The sequence below is a fragment of the Thunnus thynnus genome, chromosome 18 (genome assembly GCF_963924715.1).
Source record: "Thunnus thynnus chromosome 18, fThuThy2.1, whole genome shotgun sequence".
Lineage (NCBI taxonomy): Eukaryota > Metazoa > Chordata > Actinopteri > Scombriformes > Scombridae > Thunnus > Thunnus thynnus.
Window position 1 is genome coordinate 29389151 of NC_089534.1, and position 15163 is coordinate 29404313.

At 39.3% G+C, this 15163-nt stretch overlaps 1 protein-coding gene across 1 annotated transcript in view; it reads left to right on the forward strand.

Moving 5' to 3' along the window:
- Positions 1-2059: 2059 nt before the first annotated feature.
- The window catches only part of LOC137169611 (uncharacterized protein C14orf132-like), a 64058-nt gene continuing 50954 nt past the window's right edge, over positions 2060-15163 (forward strand). The window contains exon 1 of the mRNA XM_067572883.1: positions 2060-2372. Within this exon, the coding sequence (XP_067428984.1) occupies positions 2346-2372 (27 nt within the window). The 5' untranslated portion in view covers positions 2060-2345. The remainder of the gene's footprint in view (positions 2373-15163) is intronic.

Sequence of the window (15163 nt, forward strand, 5' to 3'; positions counted from 1 at the left end):
TTGACACCATACTTGGTCCATACTGGGCAACTGGAGAAGTGCAACCAAGGGGTGGTACTTGAGTTTGTACAGTAGAAGCCTTAATCCAAATGTGCCTATTTGATGTGGGATACTACAAAAACACTTTAATTTAAAAAACTTTTTATGAAGTGCTACATATACAAAGAGTAGGAAGAGAAACAAAATACATCCTAAAAATACATTATAAAAACCACTGCAAAACCAAATAAATGAGAGCTATTTAAGAACCACTATAGAAACTCATTAATTGAGAACTCCTCATTCATGCCTCCTGGAAATAAACTTTTGAAATAGAGAATCCAAAATGCTTCACCCTTTTTCCTGAGAAAATTGATATGACCACCTCTTTGGCTGGACTTAATCATTTCTCTGCTTGTAAAAAATATAGATAAATGTGATGTTGCTTTTCATTGAACAGTCTCGCAACAGGACTGGTTATATCATCCCCTTAATGGAGCTCCTATGATCAGTGATACGCTCTTTAAGGGAACGAGATGTCCCACCTATTTATATTTTACCACATGGACACTGTATCATATAGACAACATTTTTTGTTTTACACGTCATAAAGTCCTTAATGTTAATGGTCAAACGCACACAGTGGGGCAAGAGGAAGAGATCAACTCAACCATCCATTGACCAGATCCCAAGGCCAGGGAAGAAATCAGTTGTTGTCAACCTGAGCAGCACTGCACTGACCTCCACTCAGCTCTCTGTGCTTGAACTTGGTCTTTCTTTTGTTCCAACCCCATCTGTAAATCCATTTGAACTTTTAGACCCACAGAGATTTCTCAGAGATGTAAGACAAAAATATTTTTTCATGCAAAATTATCCTTCTCATAATTTTATTCTAAATAACACTTAAATACTTTTAAAATTAAAAGCTATTTTTATCCACCCAAGAATAGAAATCATTCATGCATATTGTAGACTTGTAGAAATGGAATTTGAAAAAGAAAAGTTTCACTCCACACAATTTGACAAAAAATCAACAGAAAACATTGTCTGAACCTGAGAGTAACAGGTCCATTGTCATTAAAGCTGCTGACAAAGCACCACTGTCATTATGGACAACTGCAATTATGATAATGAAGTTTTCACACAACTTGAAAATACATCCTTTAACAAAAAGCTGAAGGAATACCTTAAGGAGCTGTGCATATTACTCAAAGAGAGTTTTCTTCATGGTGATATGTCTCTAAAGGAGTCAACATTTTTGCTGAATGAGTTTCCTTTAAAAGCCTTTTTATATGTTTTACCCAAAATTCACAAAAACTTACAACAATCACCTGGTAGAGCAATAGTTTCTGGAATTGGAAGTCTAACAGAGAGAATATCAAGTTTTGTATACTATCACATTAAAGACTTTGTATCCACTTAAAGACAGCTCTCAGTTCTTAATTTTCCAACAGCGCCCACCAACAGATCCAGATGTAGCCTAGTCATGTGTACTTTAGACATTGAGTCCTTTTACACAAATACTGACCACCAGCAAGGCCAAGACACGCTGGAACATTTCCTTAACACCAGAGCAGTGAGAACAGCCTCTACCACTTCCTTAATTAATTTGGCCTCCTTTATTCTTAAGAGAAACTACTTCTTTTTTAACGACATACCATACCTCCAGACCTCTGGCACTTCAATGGGCACTAAAATGGCACCCAGTTTTGCCTTCCTTATTCTTTTTGTTGGTCACCTAGAAGAATAAATGCTGTATGAACCACAAAAAACAAAACAAAACAAAACAAAACAAAACAAAACAAACAAACAAAAAAAAACTTCTTCCCTTTTATTATTTCTTGTGTGAAGTGTGACACACTTCTGGTCATCGGTGTTAATGTATTTTTTTTTCCCTTTCATTCATTTTATTACCCAGTTCATGTGAATAATTATATGCAACTGTAAAGCATCTCAACATTTGGCAAAGAAAATTCTCAATTTCAGTTCGATTCTTAGGCCACGATACAAACTTGTCATAAAAAGATGTGATCTCTCTCTCTCTCTCTCTCTCTCTCTCTCTCTCTCTCTCTCTCTCTCTCTTTCTCTGTCTGTCTCTCTCTCTGTCTGTCTCTCTCTCTCTCTCTACAGGCTGTCACACCCCCTCTCTCCAGTCGTTCTCCTCCGTGCCAGCTCAGTTAAGACTGTGTGTGTGACTGTGCACAGACTGTGTTCATGAGGACGCGTTGATGTCTCGCATGTTGAGGACGATGCAGCGGCTCACCTCCAGCCGGGGATCCTCTTCTTCGCAGCGGGAGTAGGACGACTCTTGACGCCGTTTCAGGAGAATCAGACGCCGGCTAGTTGTCCTCAAAAACACCGCCAACATGGATCTGTCCTTCATGGCAGCGCAGGTAAATCCCTCACATCTTATTTCTGCTTTACATCAGCCTCAATGAAATGAGTTGAAAATAAAATAATTTTAAAGCAGAACAAAAAAAAATACTATTTCTTGCGAACTTCTTTCTGTCCGAATTGCGCTTTCAAAACGGCTTCAAACCAGACAAATGTTTTATTTTAATATTCGAGACACTAACCAGACCGACCAGCTTAATGTCGCTCCAATGCGTGACAAGTTTGCACTTGAACTTCATACTGCGCTGATCCAAACGTCGTTTATATGTTGACATTTGAAATATGAACAGTGTTTCTTATAAACAGCACTGACTAAATAATCAACAGGGTCGACTAGATAAAAACATGGCCGGAAAAATGTTGTTATTAGTGACAATAAACTATATAACATGGTTGTAAGGTAAAGCCTTCACATCCCACAAGTCTGCTTTTAATCGAGACATTCTCTCCTCTCCATTTCTATTCCCCTTTTTCTTTTATAAGCTCTATTCATATTTTTCCTCTTCTTAGTAATTGTTTTAAACTTTTCACAATTAGCAATTTACATTTAACTTAATTTTGACACGTGTTACTTTATTCATATTGTTTAATCAATTTTATTTTAATGGTATGGATATTCATCAGTAGTGGAATGTACATTTACTCATTCACTGAACTTAAGTAGGCCTACAATTTGTACTTTACTTTAGTATTTCCATTTTCTGTTACATTAAACTTCTACTCCACTAGATTTCAGAGGGAAATATTGTACTTTATACTTTGCTGCTTGAACCAAGCCGATGACCTAAAAGAGTGAATACATATTTTAATATTTATATTCTAATACTCATACATTACATGGCTCCACGTTTGCTGTGTGGTAATATGATTAAACACAAATTAATTTATGAATATGCACCATGTTAGCACAATATCAGCCTAAACAATGAAGATCTCAAAGCTAGATTTTGACATATGGAAGACAGGGCTTTAAGATTAGGTATTGTAATAAAGCAGGACTCACCTGAGTGCTCTTAACATGTCAGTTGATATTATGTTTAGTATGACATTATCTTGTATTCAAAAGCAACATTACATTTCATTAAATTACCACAAACACTATAATATTCCCATGGAACTGTCACAACTCACATCCATCAGTGTTGGGACTGATGGGACTGTTAAAACTGTATCACTTGATGATTTTAGCTCTATGTAATTACTATATGTTGGTTAATTAGGAATAAACAGTGGCCACCAACCACTGGTAAACTTTTATTTTCTTAGCAAATTGTATTTCCCATTACTTATTATGCCTTTCCTTATTTTCAGTCACATATACAATGTTACAATGTCGGATGTTCATATTAAATGTGGCCAAAGTGTCAAATAATGAGGTAAACATATGTAGACGTAATCCCTGTGAGCAAAAAGCACCAGCTACAGACTACTCTGAACGCTTGGTTTCCAGTGTTTTTATCTACTTTCAGCCCGACCCGACATTGGCTTGATGAATTTCTTTATATGATCATCTGCTCCACGCACAACCCGCCAGTTCACTGCTCCGCTCTGCTAACATTATGGCATTTTCCATTGTTTTGGGGGTAGTCACACCGCACTATGAATTGAGTTGAGCTGGTACTCTGAGTGTTTTTCAATTACACAGCACAGTGAAGTTAAATAATTAGTTTACCTGTTGGAGGTGTGCTGGTGATCTGCAGCTCTTCATCAAACATCATCATCACTGTGGCTTTTTCTGCTTGTACTATTCCTCCTTGCATTATTTCTAACTGATCCATTCAACAACAGCTCCAAATATCTCCATATGTTGTTGTGTTGACCGGTTTTTAGCGCCACTAACAAAGCTCCACTGATTTGGTGAGGAACATGTTTAATTTCTTGTAAATTCTCCAAAATAAAGGTCTCCTGTTATTTAGTAATTTAAAAGCTTTTAACATGTAGCAGTAAAGCAGGAAATGTTGGATTTGCATCAGCGGTAACATGACTCTGATACAGCATGGATGTATAAAGAGAACTGGGTACAGGAAGGGCTTTTAAGCAAATTTGACCTAGCGGCCAAACAGTGTAATTATAACGTCACGTGATGCACACTGGCCCAGAAAGACTTTTTTCCATAGACTTACATTATAAAGAAGATGTCTGTAAATCAACGGACTGTCTCACTATCTGAATTTGATCCATTTGGTCTGATCATATTTCAAAAACCTAGAGGAGTTAGCAGGAGGGCTAAACTGGAAGTAGCCGACTTGGCCGGCAAAAGTCATAGTGCAGCCCATAGTGCATTTGCTCTATGGGCTGCACAGATGCAGAAGCAATGTGGAAGAACTTTTTTGGCTTCATGCGCCACTGAGCAACTTTTATAGGAATGAACGGGACCCTGCCTCTGACGCTGTATCCAGTTCTCTTTATACATCCATGTGATACAGCTGCCCCTCAGCAGGCTTCCAGAAAGCTGGCCAATCAGAACAGAGTTGGCTCATCGGGAGGGGGACCTTAGAGAGACAGAAGCTAAGACTGCCTGTTAGAGACAGACAAAACAAACAAACTTAACAAGACTGGACAAAATGAGACAAACATCTAATTGAAATCCTACATACAGAGTTCTGCAAAAGCATCCTCCAGGTGTAGAGAAAAGCTCCCAACTCCTGCAGAGCTGAATTAGGCCAATATCCTCTACTGTTAAACATTCAAAAACGAGCCTACTCTGCCCACTTGTCCTGAAGCTGAGCAAACCATCAACCACTCAGGTCTTTACACCAGGACCACCTCAGCTTTAGGACACATGCATTCAGAAAATTAGGCCAAACCAAATTATGATGAAAGAAAAAGAAAAATACAGAGATTACTGGATAGAACTAACAAAATCCCAGAACAAAATGGAAACATACGTAACCCTAAACAGACGGTACACTATGGCAACCTACTTGACCACAGTGTCTGACAGAAAACTGAGAAAAACACTGACTAAGTACAGACTGAGTGAACACAACCTGGCAGTAGAAGAAGGCCGACACAGACAAACCTGGCTGCCCAGAGAGGAGAGGTTGTGTTCTTACTGTGACCAGGGAACAGTAGAGACAGGGCTGCACTTCTCAATTCACTGCAACCAATACCAAAGTATTAGAGACCAATATTTTGCAAAAATAATAAAAAAATATTCCCAGAGTTCCTCTATCTAAGTGACTGGGAAAGACTTCCAGTCCTGCTAGGACAGAGGGAGGACTGTTGTAGACTGGCAGCAAGACATGTAGCTGTTTTTTTATATGTGCTCCTCTAAAAAAACAGGTGTGTTCGGTCAATCTTTAAGAGCTGCAGAGTTTTAGTGTCCCATAACTGAAGGAGTGTTAGAAAACATTTAGCTCTTGTAATTATCTGCCATCAATTACCTGTCATCAGGCAGAGAGATTCGCACAAAGGAACAGTCTTTACCTTGACTTTCATTTTCAACCCAGATCTTACTTGTGCATGTTTTGCTCTGAGACTTTGTCACCCATCATCAAGCACTGTAGATGTTGAAGTGTCGTGCTGTCTAGGTGACTGTGGTGGAGAACAATTGTAATATATATATATATATATATATATATATATATATATATATATATATATAATATATATATATTGTATATTTGACAGTAAAGAGATGACAGGAAGTGAGGGGAGAGAGAAAAAGGGAATGATAGGCCACAAAGATCTCGAGGCAGACCTGGACCGGGTGCATTACAGATCATGGCCAGTGCCTTAACCCATAGGCTGCTGGGCCTATGGGCCCACCATTCTTCAATAAGATATTCTCTCATTTGGTCTTTTGCTGATGGTGGTGGAGAGCTCTGTCTAACACGTCAGTCCAAAATCTCCCAGCATACGATTCACATAATTTTCATACTCATCAAACCATTCAGTGACCCCTCGTGTCCTGTGAATTGGGCCATTGTCATCCTGGAAGAGACCACTCCCATCAGGATAGAAATGTTTCATCATAGGATTAAGGTGATCACTCAGAACAACTTTGTATTGATTTGCAGTGACGCTTCCCTCTAAGGGGACAAGTGGACCCAAACCATGCCAGCAAAATGCCCCCCATAGCATAACAGAGCCACCAGATCCACTCACTGTATGGGTCAAGCATTCAGACCTGTACCGGTTTTTCCTCTAATTTGTCACCTGTCTGTATATGGACTAAACAATGTTTTCCATGGATAAAAACAATGAAAATGTCCCAACAGAGGAGTATTTAGAGGAAGGGAAAACCCTCTGGGTACTTTATCCTCTATTATTTCTTGTACAAATGTTGCTGCAGACTGGATCATAGTGACTTTGCAATATCTTTTGATATATAGCACCAGTCAAAAGTTTCGACACCTTCACATTCCCTCGAATGAGAAAGTGTGTTTGCATTTAACAACACAAGTTTCTCCTCCTCAGTACAGTTTGACTTTATTTTTTGTGCCCTCTTTCTGTGTTTGACCTATCCATAAGGCACAATTTGACATGTACACAGCAAGAAAAATGATCTAAATGGAAATTGTAAGGAAAAACACAAAGTGGGTAATGCAATACAAATAGACAAAAAAGTGGTGATTTGTCATTGCCATCCAAAACAATCTATTGGACCGTTACAAAAATGATTCATATGAGTGCCCTCTGATCTGTTACCTCTATGTTCAAGGACCTCAGTCTCTGATGTCCAAGCTAGATGAAGCTGAGACTGAAGGCAAAGCTCTGGATTTACTGGTTGATCTGTGTACATCCAACCCACAACTACAGTCATGAGCCTAGGGTAGTGATTGAATGAATGAGATCTCTGCACCCTAACAGATGCAGAGGGTGCAGAGCTCTGAAATCTGTGAGGAGCTGGAAGTAGAACTGCTGCTCCTTCATGTGGAAGGGAGCCAGTTGAGGAAGTTTAGGCCTCTGATCAAGATTCCCCTGGACACCTTCCTTGAGGAAGCCCCAGGAGGCGAACCTAGAGCAGACCCAGAATAAACTGGAGGATTGGATTACATATCCCATCTGGTCTAAATACCTCCAGGAGAAGCTGAAGAGAAGCAGTGTGGGCTACCTGGCCTCCTGTCTCCATGACCAGGACATAGATAAGTGGCTGAAAAAGGATGTACATATGCATAAATACATCAGTGTCATGCTACTTCCCCCTTTGCTTCTTAGAGACAACAGTCATTATTCACAAAGCCATTAAAGGTTCCTTTTTCAGTGTCCATGCTGTAGTTTTACTGTTGTGGACAGTTTCCAAAAAGAATGCTCCAACCTCCTAACTTAAGATTCATGCTGTTTGCCAAAATGAAATTCTGGCATCAGGTACAGTCATGTCTCTGCCCACAGGAAGAGACTAATCAAAGAGTGAAATGCAAACTGTAAGCAAGCCTCTCTTCTTCACATTATCTTCTGATGTGAAACTTGACAGACCAGTCAAGTTGAACGTCTTGGAATTCTGGGAAATTCTTATGACCAGTGATGCTACAGTTCAACGTACTGCCGTATTTTAAAGTGTTGATTAACATGTTAAAAGAGTTGTGAACAGACTTTACTCAGCTGGAAAAGACCATACAGATATGAGAAAGACAGAGATGTTCAGATGACCCAATATTTCTTAATACCTTCCAAGCATGCTTAACATAAAGGAGCATCATTATGCTTCATGCAAAGTGCTTGTTGGTTTGTTGAACAGCATCTAAAACCTCCCACACCCACAACTTCCGAAACCAACAGTTCGACAAGCACGGCCACTTCACACAGCAATTGCCTTTAGACATGGTTGAATGACTGTGGCAATAGCAGATGACTCTTTGTACAAACTAGTTTATTCCAAGCATACTGGCCTTCAAGCTGCTCCTGATGTAAAGGGGAATCCTCCTCCCTGATACTGACCCCTACTCTGTTGAGAATCACAAGTTGGTACGGTTACAGCACGGCCCCTGTGCACTACACAGCGAGGTGATGTCTGAACAGTCGGTCAGGTGCTTTGCATTCTGCTTTCATACCAGTCTAGCAGCCTTCTACTCCAGCTCTCACCACATTCTGCCCACTAACTCCAGCTCTGACAGGCTGGACGTAGCCTCGTCAATATTAATGGTTTTCAGAAGACGTCTCCCTCCACCAGCCCCCATTATTCCTGACCAGCAACAACACGGAAAAAATGTATGTTAAGAATAGAATCCGTCCTTTCTTAAGCCGAGTGTTAGAAGGGAACAGGGGCGAGATGTGAGGCAGGGATAATAATAAGCTGTCAGCTCTGCTAGACTTGACTGTCCCTCACTGGCGCATATGGGCCAGATATTTAATGTCCTTTTCTGGAAGGATTTTCCTCTGTTTGTCCTTTTTCCTTTTCCAGCCAAGATATAATGAGCTCTAATCTTCAGCCAAATTACTCTTTTTTAATTATATGCTTTCAGTGCTTGCATTGAAATTAATGTCTGGCCTGATTAGTTCTGACAGAATATGAAGGATGCTCAAAGTTTTTTTGGTCATAATGGTCATGATTGTAATCAAGATTTCGCTTACTGCAGTGCATGTTTTCCGTTTATCTCATATCTGGGATTGGGAGGCTTCCTCAGTTTATAATTACATTTGCTTTGCTTTTTTCTTTGTTGCTCTTTAATCACTTACATATATTTGTGTGGTATGAGAAAAATATGAAACTTTTGGTCCTGTAATAGTGTAACTTTCACTCCTCAGATACATTACATAATTTGAATTGCTGTCCCCTTGTCCTTAGTCATTTAATAAGTGGGCCAAAATAATTTCTGTGGTTTCTACCGCAAATCACTTTGTCAAGTTAATTTCATTTCTTGTATCAAGTATAGATAGATGTATAGATAGATATAGAAATGTATAGATAGATATAATTTACCCCATTTTGTCTTAGTTCAAGATAGTGACAGCTGTTTCTAGAAATACTGTGATGAATATAGAGTGTTAAGGTAAATAAAAGAATTTATCCAATAACACTGAGATTTGTTTCAGATAAGACTTGACATTTGCGCTCTGTACAACACTGAAATATTCATATTTTTTGGTATTTGAGGCATTAAAGGAGCTCTGATTTTACATATTAATGTCAATATAGTAGTCATGATTTGTACTAGGCCTGTGAAAACAGTTCGAGAGGAACTTTGTCAAGTCTGAGGAAAATAACTGATGTCAGGGTTAGGGTTCAATAGCATTTTATTGAATCTGAATCCAGTTTTGAATCCATTTGGATTCAGCATTTATAACAAAAGTTAAAAAGAATGAGAATGACAAGCCAGGAAGAGTTCTTAGTTATGGCCCAAATGTTTTCACAACCTGTAACTACAACTTAAAAATATCTGTGCAGTAGAATATATCAGATGTTGATTAAATATGTATAACATGAAATAACAGCTGTATCCTACTGACTTACTTTGTTGAGCTACTCCAAATACAGCAGGTCCTGATACAGAACTATTAAGTGATCAGTTTAAATAACTGATATGATATGAATGAGAGTCTAAAAGCCCCCTGGTGAGTTTTTGATGACTAGTAATGCTGTGGAGTGATGTTTTTATTTACAAGAGGTTACTGATTTTGTATGTATCTCAGGTATGCACTCGATCACATGGGTGACAGTTTCACATCTTTTCAGATCAGCTGATCAGCTTGTGGCTGTAACACCCCAATAAACATAGTAATGGCAGGGAAAAATAAGACTGCCTGCGAGCAAACATGTATGTAAATGATGCATTCACATCTTCAAAAAATGGCTTTGCAGATGTTTCATAAGGAAAGAAATGCATAACATTTCATACATAACATATTAACATGTTAACATATTATTCAGGTCACATTAAACCAGGGCTGCAACTAACAATTCTGTCCATTACCAATTAATCTGACAATTATTTTCGTGATTAATTGATTAATTGTTTGGTCTATTAAACATCAGAAAACATAAACATATCCACCATAGTGTCCTAGAACATAAGGTGACATCCTCAGGTGTCTCGTTTTGTCTGATTAACAGTAAAACCCCAAAATATGCTATTTACTGTTTTTTTCATGTAAGACAAATCTCGCCTTTATTCTTAAATGTGTGATGTGTAAGAATTGGCCACCTGATCCAAACAAATAGGGGGCAGCATAATGTTTGTTGGATCAGCTGATATGACCAGCTGATGTCTCCCCAGCAGCAGCAGCCGCCAGCTATTCTGACAATGTTGGTGCAACTTTCCAAATAAGCATTATTTGGATAAACTGACCACATATTGAGAGTCTACATGGTTACTTTCTTGCCTGAAAAAATATTAAAACTCAATAAAGGGACATATTAACAGTCCTACAGTGAAAATTTCAACAGCTTTCAGCCTGGCTCCATCATTACTGGGCAGTAGGGGTATGCCCAAACACAAATACGATATTCGGCAAAGCACAAATAGTGGGGTTTTTTTAACAAATATTTGTTTCATACCAATATTTTAAAAATGATTTGTTTTCGGGAAGAAAAAAAATACCAGCACACAGGTCGGCTATGTTGCTATCTCAGTCTCTCTCCTCTGCTCTGCTGTTACGTCTATTAGCAGGTCTCAACGAGGGGAGTCACATCCACCTCTATTCATTACTTGCCATTGACTTTGTATTCAGTGAAGTTACCTCCTTGTCACTTCTGTCTACTAGCAACAACAGAAAAATGCCTAAAAGCTGCTGTGTGGTGGGATGCACTACCAACAGTGTAAGTTGACGAACCGAAAAACTGAGCCTTTAAGAAGACAAAAGTGGATAATGTTACAGAGCTGCTTGCTGTGCGGTGGGAGAGACGCACCCGACCTGGGTCGCACAGACAGCTTGCAGCTCAAAAACCTCTGTAAAAATGACATATATACTATACACTGCCAGTCACAGAGAACACACGTGATAGTAAAAACAGAACAGCTGTTTAATTGAAAGGAAAGCAGTGTTTGTAATAGACTTTTAAATCACAGAATAGCTAAGCTGCATTCAGCTAAAATGCTAACTGTAAAAAGACCCTCAATGGGAAATGATTGCATGTCTGTGCATGAAATTTCCTCGACTCTGTTTACAAACTGTAGTTGCCATATCAGCTGTGAAAAGTGTCATGCCAACCTGTCATGTGGTGGAGTTTGCTATACAGTTGTGCTATCTCTACTGTAGATGCTGTCAGCCCTTGCATTCATGTATTGCATCTCAGCATATACAATGTAACGAGTTTCAGCATATGCTACAAACTACCTTTTCCTCTCTGGTAGACATAGGGTGCTAAAATAATCCTTTGACATGCTAAAATCTAATGTTTTTAGTTAGCTACAGGCATTTTCTTGGCGTATAAGTCCTTGGTTGCATATTACGGCGCCAATTGTTTTCACCTCCAGTGGGCGAGTATGACGCACCATGCTCTGTCTCTACTGACTTGTGTAAGAGCCAAAACTAGTGAAAATGTTTTTGAATATTTTGAATAATATTATTTAGTATTATTTGCAGTCAAAGTATTTTGATATGTAAGAATTAAGGATTAACGTTTAGTTTGCATGTGATGATAGTGTATTGTATAATATAGATTCTATTATGCATGTGCAGGTACCTGGAAACAAATGTGTTTTTTGGTTTAGTGATTAGACAGATGTGTCAGTGAAGAGACAATGTGCAAGCAGTTTGGAAGCACACAGTTTTTGGCCGTATTTGAAGAAAAAGAACTTGTCCTGCCTGACAGAATCTGTTGGATTTATGAAAGTTGATATAAAACATCATTTTTCAGAAGTCAGAGTGAGTTATATGCACCATAGCACATCTGCACATCTGTGGATTGTTGGTTTGTTTGGATAGGATTCAGAACCTTTCTTCTGTCCAAATTGAAAGGAGTGGCTTAAGAAAATGAGAACAAAGAACTGAAATTTTGCCACTATAATTAGTCAAAAGCTTGCTCAAGATTGCCAGCACGACAAGTGAAGAAATTCAAAGAGCTGCTCTTTGTGAGCCAGCTAAGTTGTCAGCAGAACCAGCTAAGTTGTATGATGAAGCATCTGCATCTAAATCATTGAGGACACTGTGACTTTGCTGTGCCAGAAGGGCTGGTTGAAGTTGCTGGGATGAGATGTGCTATGCTTCCCATCAGCTGAAGCTGGAGTTTATTTGGATGGAGTTTTTAAGATTTGTGCTGTGCCAGCTACAAAGAAAAGACTTTACAATGTAAGCGTTTTGGGTGGATTTAAACATTTGGAACTCTTACATGCATAATGGCAAATGAGAAAGTTGATGCTGGGGATGCAACTTCCTTGACTGGCTGCAAGAGGGAGCTCACAGGTAAGGGACCGGAGGAGAAACTGCATCACCTCATAGATGCAAAGAGAGGCAGATTGGGACGAATGACTGCAAAATCAAACGAAGTTGAGCATCTTGGACAGTGATAGTTTGCTTAATGTTAATGACATTGTGCAAAAGGAAATTAAAGTATTAAAGTTTACAAGACTTGAAGAAGAGTTTGTTGAGCTCAGTTCTTAAGTGATGTTCTATCTAACGGAAGAAAAAGACTGATCAAGATTATTAGTTTCAACCTAAAGTGGATCGATGTCAGCAATTTAAGTAAAGTTAAAGCATGGATTCAAGATGCACAATGTGACAAAGAGGTTATACCAATGGACAGTGTATCTAATGTGTCAAGTGTCATCTGCATCCACAGCACACATTAAAGAAGAACACCAGAAGCAATTGGGCATGAACAAACTTGCGGCAGCAAGACCATCTGAAGATGGTTATGGCATGTATAGCTTCCCATCATCCAAGCTGAAACATATTGAGAAGTCTGCATTGCCAGTGGTAGCTGACCAAGCTGTGATTTGTAATGCCAGTCCCAAGATGAAAAATGCTCTGCAGCCGATGTCTTGACAACCAAGAGACTGATCACAACATGATGACAATGCAAGAGAGATGTATCAACTGATACAATGTCAGACATTACAGAGTTGCTTGCAAAGAACCAGCAGCTTTTTCATTTACCTCAAAGAGACATTCCAGTGTTTCACGGAGACCCACTGGAGCTATTGATGACAGAGCTGACAGTAGTGCTGACAAGTTGTACTTTCTCAAGCAGTATACCAGGACCTTGTGAAGAGCTGTCAGCATATGCCTGCAGATCATGCATATGTAGAGGCCATGAGGCTGCTTCAAGACAAGTACAGAAATGAACTAAAGATTGCAACAGCTTTGATGGAAAAGGCATTCAAGTGGCTGCAGATTAAGGCTGAAGGTTTTAAGTGCTTTATCATTGTTCTTGGTGGGCTGTTGCAACGTCATGGAAGATATTGATTACATAGAAAAGGTGGACAATTCCACAAACATGAGGGCTATCATTTCAAAGTTTACAGTCAAGATGAGAGAACAATGGAGAGCACATGCTTATGACGTCCACGTGTAGCGATGAAGACAAGTCAAGTTCACAGAGCTGGTGGACTTTGTCAATTGCCAAGCAAAGATCATGTCTGATCCACTCTTTGGAGATCTCAACACAGCAACAGCTGAAAAGAAAGACACAAAGAAGTTTCAACAAGGGAACAAGGCAAAGACAGGAAGTAGCTCTGCTACTAACATCGATCTTACTGAAGATAAACAAGGTGAGTCATCAAAGCCTGAGACTGATGCTGTATCATTCTGTGTATTTAGGAAGCCATGTGTATTTTGTGAAAAGAATCACACACTGGGAGAATGCGGTCGGAGAGAAACCGCACAAGGAAAAAGTGGTGTTCTGAAGAAAAATGGATTTTGCTTTGGCTGCCTAGTGAAAGGTCATCAAATCAAAGAATGTAAGAAAAGAATGACACTTGAGCTCTGTTCTCAGCATCAACTCAGCATGCTACACTTCAAAGCAAGAAAAAAGTGCAAAAGAGAAGACTGGGAATGGAGCAGGTGGAGCCATCAATGAAACAAACACTGCCAGTGCCCCGGCAACACTCCATCAAGAGACAAGTGCCTGCACTGGAGCGATTGTGTGTTTGCTATTGTGACTGTCAGAGTGAAATCCAAAAAGAGCAACAAAGCTGTGGAGGCCTATGCATTTATGGACCCCAGCAGCTCTGCAACATTTTTCACTGAGGCACTAGCAAAGCAGCTGAATGTTCAAGGCTGAAAGACTGAGTTTATGATGAGCACCATCAATTCAAAGAAGAGAGTTAGGAGCTACATCCTCATTGATTTGGAGGTCAGCGGTCTTTTGGATAAGCAGAGGGACTTTTATTAAGTCTTGATAAGCAACAGGAAGTGAGCTTCAAAGGCGTCGTACAGATAATCCTTGACTCATCAAACAAACGGATGGATGACATAACAAGGGACATCCAGAATTTAAAAACCATCCTACATTATACCCAGAAAGAGCTGGATGACTGGATGAAAGAGTATGTATGTACTTCGGGACACTTTAAACATTTCCAGTCTTTTGTTGTGAGAGATTTCTCCTCTTTGAAAGAAATTTTTAACAACCTGACAAGTAAAGCTGCTTGGTGTACTGGTGAAAGCAAAATCCCTGAAAGGGACCAATATCTTCATAAAAAAAGGACTACTCTGAGGCTGTTCATCAAAAGAGGAAAGACCTTATACCAGAGATGAGAGCTGCATAAGAGCGAGGGAGATCATGATCCTGTGATACACCTCTTCCCACTCTATATTCTTAATGATGATGATTATGATTCCTTGTTATCTGAGAATGGTAATTCTAGAAGTACTTTTCGTGAAAATATGGTTTTCAACCCACTTGCACTCAGTAAGGAGGTGGACCATAATGGCCTTGATAGTAATGATCCTGATATAAATTGTG